Here is a 9,570-nt window from a genome sequence, read left to right on the forward strand (position 1 = left end):
CTCTCAGTGCCGGCGGTGCTCGTCCTCCCCTCATCTCCCTACGGCTTAGGGGCTGTACGCATCCTCCTGCCCCAGGGCCTGTCGAGGGGCGCTCTGCTGGGCTGCAGCCGCGGGGCTTGCCCCCCTCCACCTCTTCCCTCAGCATCCAGCCTGTCCCCCAGCCTGCTGCTGCCTCCTGCTGCTGTCCCCAGCCTCTTCCCCGAGGGCTCAGCAAGGGCTGGCAGCGCTCAGCTCCCGTCAGGTGATCTGGGCTGGCCCCAGGTGATCTGGCCCGGCCCCAGGCCTGTCCCCTCGGGCAGGCTGCACCTGCACGGTGCCTCAGCCGAGGCTGCCCGCTGTGCTTTGCCGGGCTCCCGGAGCGCAGCCCCCTGTCTGTGTGTGCGGGAGGGAGAACAGCCTTGGAAAAAGGTGCTGGGCTATAACCATGGAAACGGCAAGGCTGCACAGAGCTGCCTCTGTGTGCATGGCAAAGGGCTGTCCGTGCCCGCTTGCTGCCAGCGTGGTTCTGACGTGGCAGTCATCTGCTGCGGGGACAAAGGAGTGCTTCATCCTCCAGCGCTTCTTTCCACCGGCCACTTAAACACTGCTATAGCAATTCTGTGCCTGGCTTCCACTTGGGATGTGCCTTTTCTTAGAAGGCTTTAGTAAGATCAGCTCTGGTACTTAAATTTGCATTCCCTGAGAGGATGGGAGCTGAAGGTGTTGCTGTTCCCAGCTGCCAGCCTGCCTTGCAGCACGGCCTGCCTGTCCCTGGGCTGATCCAGCTGCTGCCTGAGCAGAGCTGGTCCCACTGCCCTTCCCCAGCTGTTCCTGGAGGGACAGGTATTTATGACTGAGGGTGGAAACACGTCAGCTGCCAAAGATAGAGGTGGTGGAGATTTCTGCAGCTTTAGGGATTAGAGTCCCTAATGTGGATGCTGTAATGTCAATACAAGTTACCTGCTGTGTCCAAAGGTTTTAATCAGGTCAGTTTGTAATTGAGAATTAAGGAATCAGTGCAGGCAGCATGAGTTAATGAAATCTTGTGGCATGGAAGGGGAGTTCCTCTGGATCACATTTTTGTGTCAGAGGTGCTTGAGCTGTGGTGAGACCTTCAACAGCCGTGTTGCATAAGCCAGCCTGAGCAGTTTCTTCTCCTGCAGTCCTTCCTCTGTCATGTCACTTGTGGACAACTGAATTAGGGAACTGAGCCAGCAGAAATGCAGAACAATTTAAAACGAAAACAAAAAAAGCTCTTGAGATTTTGATCAGCTCAATTGCCCGGGTTTGCTGCCTGGTTGTGCAGACAGCAGCAGCAGCTGTGTCAGCACACTGGGAAGGGAACAAGCAGCCAGGGCTACTTCAGTTGCTGCTGCCAACAACAACAACAAAAAAAAGGCAAACCAGAACTGATTCTGTCTGCTCAGCATCTCCATCAATGCTGGGGTTACAGGTGGTTTTGGTAGGTCAGTAAACTAATGTGCATGCTGCATTTCTGCCCTGAGCTGTACCTGCTCTCTCTTGTGTCACTGTTTGCAGTGTTTTGATGACCTATGACCATGTAGAAATCACCTTCAGTGATCTGGAGCCCATGCCAGAGGCCTTCAAGGGCACCAAGAAAGGGAGTGTGTTCCTGACTCCCTACCGGGTAAGTGTGAGAGACTTTATCTTCTCTAAGGAGATAACAGCCCTGGAGTCTGAATTTAAATGTCCTCAGTGTATGAAAGTCAGGATAATCCATTCCTGCCTGAAGTGTGGCTCATCCTCTCCCTCTGGGAGGCATTATGCGTTCATGGCATATTCCATCTATTTGTCTACAGATAATAAATCTGATTAGTTCTTGTACAGGCAGCTGTTTAGTCCATCAAGCATCTTCAAACTGGAAATTAGTGGTCTGGAAATGCAGAATGCAACAGCACAGCTACTAAATCACAGCTGTGTGGAGCAGCAGCTTCTCTGGAAGCTGGGAGAGCATTATCTGAGCAAGGGCCTTCCTGGAAGGCTTTAGTACCTTGAGGATTTGGTTTTCCCCTGTGGCTGTTGGGTGTAGCTTTTGTCTTGTGGAGCTGGTGATGTGGGAGGGAGTTTCAGTCCATGGAGAATTCTGTTCATGCAATAAATCAGGGCTGTGTTTCCTGTTTGTTTTGACCAGCTCTTGTAATGTTGTTTTCTTTCAGGTTATCTTTGTGTCAAAGGGGAAGGATGCTATGCAGTCATTTGTGATGCCCTTTTATTTGCTGAAGGATTGTGAGATCAAGCAGCCAGTGTTTGGAGCAAATTACATCAAGGGCACAGTGAAAGCAGAGGCAGGAGGTGGGTATCACACAGGGGACGTTCTGGGTCTCAGTTCAGCTGCTCACTTCATAGCAAGATCCTGCTAACCAAACCTTGGCACTGTCCAAATGGGTTTTCACACTCCTGTGAAAATGTGTTTCATTCACTGGCAGCTAAAAACATTCCCCTTCCCAGCTCCCTGTTCAGCTACAATGAGCAGATGTGCTCTGCAACCCATCTCATTCCTGCCCTCTGCAAAATAGACAATTCAAACAAGTGATCTCAGCAAATGAACATCAGAGTGGAGTCAGTAGGAATGAAGATGTCACTTTGCTTTGGTCACTTGGGATCTCCTATCCCACCTGCATTCAGGTTCTCCTGTGCCAAAACCTGAGATCCTTTCTGGCTCTCTTTGGGTTCAGGTGCAGACCCCCAGAGCTCTTTCTCCATTGTGTTTCTTGTGCAGTTCAAGGACATCTTGGTATTGCTGTAGTGCATCCCGGCAGGGAAAATGGAACTTGGAAGGGAATGGATTGTCTTGAAATCAGGGAATTTAAGGAGCTGTTTCACATTAAACTCAATGAGAAGGCTGTGGCAGACATTTTAAAGAATAATTTGGTTTTGACTGATTTTTTTTTTTTTTTTTACCAAAGGCACAGAGTTCAGCAAACTTTCATCCTCAGCTTGGTTCAGTCTAGCAGTTGTGGCACAGAAATCACAGCACAGGATGTAAGAGCCTTGCATGGGAGTTGAGTGGGACCATCCAGCATGAGAGGGAGCCTGAGCATTAATGACAAACTAAACAGTGTGAAAGGCAAAAGGTTTTAGCTAAATCTTTGTTAATTTTCCCCAGAGGCCATCTCTTTTAATGATGATGTTGTCTTAACAGCCATGAGAGTCTGGTTTAGCTTAAAAGGCTCTTTAATCTACTTGTTTCTGTTTCAGCACAGCTTCTGCTTTGATGCTTTCTTGGGACTCTGGACTGTGCATGTTTTTCTTTTTCATACTCTAATGTGAGATGTCACTAATTTATTTGTTTTCTAATTTTTATTTATCCTGACTTGAAATATCTTCCTTGGGCTCTAATGGATTTATGTGGACCATGTTTTTCATTAAGCTCTTGCTTTGTTGGGCACTCAGACTCCCAAACTAATTTGGAGCTGACAGTTAGGTGTAGTTGCAGAGGCTTTTTAGGCAACAGGATTAACAAAATCCCTGTCTTCTGCACTAATCTTATCCAAAGCAAGAGCAAATCCAGCACTCCTGATAGCCTGGCCTGTGACAGCTGCTGTGGCAATAGTCACAACTCCAGAAAGCTTTTGAAGCTCTCCCTCATGGATGTTTCTGCTTCAGGTGTCTCTTGACCTGACAATACCCCAGTGTGAATTTTTCTGATGATACCACAATTCTGCCACTTCCTCTGCTTTTTATTTTTTAGTTTGGATTTTTAGGATAAGCTCTTTTAAGAATTATACACAGAGCATTTGTGGATGCAGCATGTAACCTAAATAGCATGGAAATGGCTTCTCCTTGCTCCTTAGTTTTGTCTTTCCTCCCTCAGGTGGCTGGGAAGGATCTGCCACATTCAAGATGACTTTTTCAGCTGGGGGTGCAATTGAATTTGGGCAGCGGATGCTGCAGGTGGCATCACAAGGTATGGAAGTCTGGGGGTGTCTGCCAGAGTTCTGTGGTTTCAGTAGCCCTTGCCTGAAGCTTGCTTTAAAAAATACTTTTCTCACATCCAATGAGCAGCAGATTTGTTGGGGTGACACCTAAGTTTGTTTTGGAGTTCTTGTCCTGCATTTGAGGCAGGCTTGATGTCCTGATGAGGCCTTGTCTTTGCTTTCCCAGTCTCCAGAGGTGAAATACCCAGTGGAGCTTATGGCTATTCCTACATGCCAAATGGATCCTATGCTTTTGCACCACCTGCAGCTAATGGGGGCTATCCATACCCACCTCCTCCTCCAGGTAAGCCTGGGAACTGAGGCTGGGGTTATTCCAGTGAGTAAAATAGGTAAAAAGGGCAAGAAAAACATATTTTACACAGTGTTTTAGTGATCACTTGTGTAGCTTTTGTTCCTGAGTTTAATTATGTTTGCCTTGGCTTCTTTTGGTTGATAACTCCACCCAGAGTTAAGTCTCTTGCTGTGTGATCTCCTTTCCTGACAGACTTTTATCCTGGTCCTCCTGCAGCAGATGGAAACATGGGCTACATGCAGCTTCCACCCCCACCCTACCCAGGGCCCATGGAGCCCCCTCCTGTCAGTGGCCCAGACCTGCCCTCCACTCCTGCAGGTAAGGAGCCTGTCCAGGGGAATGACTCACAACAGTTTTATTAAGAATGAAACAAACTTTGTTTCTTGTCTTTTGGGGACCTTTGAAGCTCCACTTAGAAGTTGAAATTTGTTTAGAAAAGGGATTAGGGAGCTCCCCTAATGTCCAGCCTTGTATATCCAGCTCAGTCAGGAGTCCAGCCTGATTCTCTCCAGGGTAGACACTGTTAGTGGGCATTTTACATATGAATTTATTTTTCTTTTGACAGAAAAAATACAGTGTGTGATTCTCCTGTGGTGGTAATCTTGCCCTAATGATGAATACAAGGAAACTCATGGTGAAATGTGTTTGTGGTCCATTCCAGCTCAAAACTGTGATTTGCTTCCCCTTCCCTTGTTTCATTCTTAATGTGATTATTTTTGCTGAAACAATATGGAACAGGGGAAGAGATGATGGAAAGGAGCTGAGGAAATATCAGCCTCATTTTTCACCCATTTGGGATTTATTAAAATGAAAAAGGAGCTATTGTGGTTGGGCACAGCCATAGATCTCTTGCAGATAAGAATATTTGTTTGGATAAGAATTTAACTTTTCAGTTTGAATAAACAACCATTCATCTTTGAACTGTTATTTGGAAAGTGGCACTGCTCCAGAGGGTTGTACAAGATTTTTGTTTTCTGCAGAAATGCAGGATCTGGATTATGCTCATAAATTACCATACACTAATCCCCTGAGCTGCCATAAATTTGTGCTGATTTTTGTTTTGCCTGTTGATTTCACTCCCAGGAAGGATGGTGTGTTCACTCCTGTTTGTAAAGGGTATTGTCTGTATTTAGGCAAGGCAGCAGCAAGCATTTATTTATGGCTGACATGCAAGTCCCAGGTGACATTTCTAAACTCAGTCTTCCTCTGTTTCACTGGGAATCGGCAATTTTGTGGTGACTGGAAGAGATAATGCTCAATTGTGTTTGTTGTAGCTGTTCTGTAACTTGAGCACTGGTGCTCTGTCATTAACTCTTGATGGCCAGGAGTTCTTGTTTTATTGTCAGAGTTCTCTGTCCCTAACCTGTCGCTTCTCTCCCTGTGACAGCTGAAGCCAAGGCTGCTGAAGCTGCTGCCAGTGCTTACTACAGCCCAGGCAACCCCCACAATGTCTACATGCCCACGGTGAGTCCCTGCTGCTCTGGGCCTGCAGGGGGGCCCAGTGTGTGTCGGGCAGATCTTCTCTCAGTGGCACAGCAGAGTTGCTCTGAATTGATGTGGTGTCTTGTGTGGGAGTGTTCCTCACTCAGGGTCACCCAATGTGATGGAGTTCTCAGGGGTTCCAGGACGAGGGAAGAGATGAGAATCTGACTCTGTTTTAGAAGGCTGATTTATTATTTTATGATATATATTATATTAAAAGAAAATTATATAATAAAACTATATGAAAAGAATAGAAGAAAGGATTTCATCAGAAGGCTTGAAAGGAATAGAAAGGAAAAATGATAATAAAATCCTGTGACTGACCAGAGAGTCCCAGACAGCTGGACTGTGACTGGCCATTAATTAAAAACAACCACATGAGACCAACGATGCATCTGTTGCATTCCACAGCAGCAGATAATTACTGTTTTTCTTTTCCTCTGAGGCTTCTCAGCTTCTCAGGACAAAAATCCTGGCAAAGGGATTTTTTGGAAAATATCATGGCAACAGTCTTGGGTTTTCTGGAGGCTTTGAGATCAGTATTTTATTCTTAGCCATGCACTGATGTCCTTTTGTCATCTTTATTGCAGGACCAGCCACCTCCTCCTCCATACTTCCCACCAGAGGACAAGAAAAACCAATAAGCTGACACAGACCTTCTCCACAGCCCATTGCTTTCTTTTTTTCCATTTTGGCAGAATTCTGGGGCACAGTCCATAGCACTGAGGAGTAGAACCTTCCCCCAAGGCACGCTGCTTTCAGGGGCTCTAGGAGTAGGTCTGTGCAGAGCAAGGGGAGGGATTTTGGCAGCCTGGGTCACCTGTGGAGCTCTGAGGATTTGCTGTCCTGCAGCATTCCCTCCTCCCTGTGCACAGCATCACTGCACCTGGAGGTTCTCTTCATCTCTGCTTCCCTTTGCTCTGTTTCTTTTGATACTTAAGAGTCAGCATCTGCTCTAAACTGCTAATTAACATGATCATGACGTGGAAACAAGGCTCTTTGGGGTGAGAGGTGTCTTGAATCTACCTTAATGTGCATCCAAGAGCACCTCTGGACAGAGGGATGCCTCTGGTTATTTTTAATCCAGAGTGTCACATCCAACTCTGCTCTTGAGAAAGGACTTCAAAGGCAGCCTTTGGGATCTCAAAGGAAGTACACACCTATGACATTTTTCAGATATATATTCAACTTTCTTGGGTTTCCTTTTTTTTTAATCTGAGTCATTCCTGACAATCACAGTAAATAATCAGATTTCCCTGCTGCTCACCATGTATGCCAGTGCTGACCAATTTCCCTTCCTCAGATGTGCTGCTCTTCATAGGGTTCTCCAGTAGCATCTGACCACTTTAGATCCCATAGGAACACTAATATTTCTGCACTCTCTATTTTCCAGTTAGATATGTGAGTTCACTAAGTCCTGAACATTCTCCTCATAGTCTATAATGCACTTTTGTTTTTCCTTTGTTGTAACACAAGTTACACTTCTTGGCCAGTGAAGCATCTTCCTGCTGTGATTTACCTGGTGAATTAACAGTGAATGGGCAGAAAGCAGTTGCTTTACTTCTGCCCTGGAAGCACTTGAGAGAATATGCAAAACATGGGAATAAGCTGTAAGGTACAGAGTGTTGTTTATTGCTGTTTGTGTTCCTGGTCCAGCTGTGAATTCCCAGTCACCCAAACGTGGACTCCTCATGGCATTGATTCCTTGGTCTCATTAGCAACAGCTCCAGTGCAGAACCTGTGCAGGACTGATCAGAATCTGGGCTGTGAAACTTCTGCATTGTCCAAAGCTGTGACAAGTGACACTGCAGTGACTTCTGACAGCTGAGAGAAAATCCTTCTCAGCCAAGTGTGACAGAAGGTCCTGTGCTGTGGAACTGCTGAGACTTGCTGCATGCAGCCTGCTCGGAGAGAAACAAGGTCCACCTCTTGTTTTGTTTTTTCTTTAACTGATTAATGAAATTGCTACTGTTTGTGCACTGACTTTTCTAGAATTGCTACTGCAGTGATGTAAAGAAATCGTTATTTAAAAAAATCTATTTATTTTGAAAGCATTTGATTAATATATTAATGTGAAATGACTTCTGAATGCAGATTTGTTTTGCCAAGACTGTGAAGTAAAGAGAAATCAGCTCAAAACTTGGGGTGTTTGTGTGTGAGTGGGCAAACTTCTGGTAACTTTGGATGCAGAGAGGAGGAATTAAAAGCAAAGCCACTTGAATTTTATATTTTATTATTAGAAGCAAAATGACTTGGCTTTTCACTGGTGACATCAGTTGCTTGATTTCTCTTGGGTGACTTTGTGAATGAAAATAAGATGTTAAAATGTTTCAGCAAACTCCCATTTCACAGTTCCTGTTGGAAGCTGGCAGCAGCTGCTTTACTCTACCCAGATGTGTCACCCAAGTTGTTTTTCCAGACAAGTTGTCCTCATAAAAGTTAACAGCCTGTTTGCTATTTTGCTTTGCAATAACTACCTCAGCACTGCAGCATAATTAATGCCTCTAAAATATGTCTGTAATTAGAAGCAATCCACAATTTTATCCTTTTTTTCCCTGTGAGTGTGCCGAGGTGCCTGGGTGGCTGTGCCCACTGAGGTCGGGGCTGTCTCAGGTGTGCTCCCCCTGTGCTCCTGTCCCTGGAAAAGCTGGGAGCTGTGCTCCAGCAGCACTGCCAGGGCTCTTCCTGCCTCTGAGCTGAACCAGGTGTGTCAGTCTCACTGGGCAGGGCAGGACAGGAGTGGGATCAGGTCCTGGTCAGTCCCCCTGTCCAACAGGAGGTACCCGGGAGCTGCTCTCCACAGATCATCACTTGGTCTCATTCCTCTTCCCAGCAGCTGCTGTGGCTGCCTTCATTCTCTTGAATTCCCTGGCCAGCCAGCAGGGACATCTCCCACATTCTGCTCATTTTTACATCCCTTTTGCCTCTCACATGCTCCCACGTGGCTCTTTGACTGCACTTTAAGCCTGACTGAGCCACTTGGGTTTGTTTTCTGTGGAAGAGGTGGCTGAAGGAGGAAAGCATTGAGATAAAATTTTACAGTCCAGTAGGAGCTGAGTAAATCCTGATTTGTGAATTAAGTTACTTCAAATCAAGGTTTCCTCAGTCACACCTGTCCAACTCTAAAATGGTGCTGAAACCTTTCTGTTCTGGCTCATTCCCAGTTACCTTCTACTCTGACAGAATCCTAGAAAACACAGATTGCATGAACTTTCCAGAGCTCTTGCCCAGCCCTACTCTCTGTGCAGCTCTTAGGCCAACAATCAGAACAAATCCATGAGGTTCTTTTAAAACCTTTCCTCAGCTAAGTGTGCTCGAGAGAGAAATATTTAGATATCTGCTCCCATGGGAACTCCATGGTTCGAGCTGAGTCACTTCCCTTAGAGTGGAGAAGTGGCAAGAGCTCCAGAGACACCATGAGGTTTCTGTCTGGCAAAAGGGAAATACACTCAAAGGATGAGTCAGGCTGGAATAAATGAAATATTCCTTAGCACGGGCTAAATCTGGAGTTGAAGCTGCGGGTTTTCCACACTGGTTTGAGGTTGAACGTTCCCGTTCCCCAGGCTGGAGCTGGGCACGGTCTGTGGGGAGGGGAGGAGGAACAAGCCAAAAAAAGAGATTGGGCGTGGTCTCGCTGTTTTTGGGGTGCGCTGGCGGGAAGTGAAGCGCGTTCTGGGAGTGCTGGGCCGGTCACACAGCCAGCAGGGCTCCGGCAGGCACTGGGCTGAGTGGCGCAGCACGATTTGGGAATCCAGGTTTGTGGGTGCTGGTGAGAATCCCTACCAAAGCACCCAAATCTGGCTTTGGTACTCAGCACTCCCTGCCATCCCCCGATGGAAAATGGGGGCTGTTCTCCGC

General features: G+C 46.5%; 1 protein-coding gene across 3 annotated transcripts in view; it reads left to right on the forward strand.

The window, feature by feature from the left end:
* The window catches only part of WBP2 (WW domain binding protein 2), an 8,051-nt gene extending 200 nt beyond the window's left edge, over positions 1-7,851 (forward strand). For 2 of the 3 annotated variants that reach the window (XM_005424565.2, XM_005424566.2), the window contains exons 2-8: positions 1,519-1,627; positions 2,157-2,292; positions 3,815-3,907; positions 4,105-4,221; positions 4,423-4,548; positions 5,618-5,694; positions 6,303-7,851. In XM_005424565.2, the coding sequence (XP_005424622.1) occupies positions 1,519-1,627; positions 2,157-2,292; positions 3,815-3,907; positions 4,105-4,221; positions 4,423-4,548; positions 5,618-5,694; positions 6,303-6,356 (712 nt within the window). In that variant the 3' untranslated portion in view covers positions 6,357-7,851. The remainder of the gene's footprint in view (positions 1-1,518; positions 1,628-2,156; positions 2,293-3,814; positions 3,908-4,104; positions 4,222-4,422; positions 4,549-5,617; positions 5,695-6,302) is intronic. The other variant, XM_031059981.1, reaches the window with a different exon arrangement.
* The last annotated feature ends 1,719 nt before the right edge of the window (positions 7,852-9,570 follow it).

Source organism: Geospiza fortis, unplaced genomic scaffold (genome assembly GCF_000277835.1).
Source record: "Geospiza fortis unplaced genomic scaffold, GeoFor_1.0 scaffold244, whole genome shotgun sequence".
NCBI lineage: Eukaryota > Metazoa > Chordata > Aves > Passeriformes > Thraupidae > Geospiza > Geospiza fortis.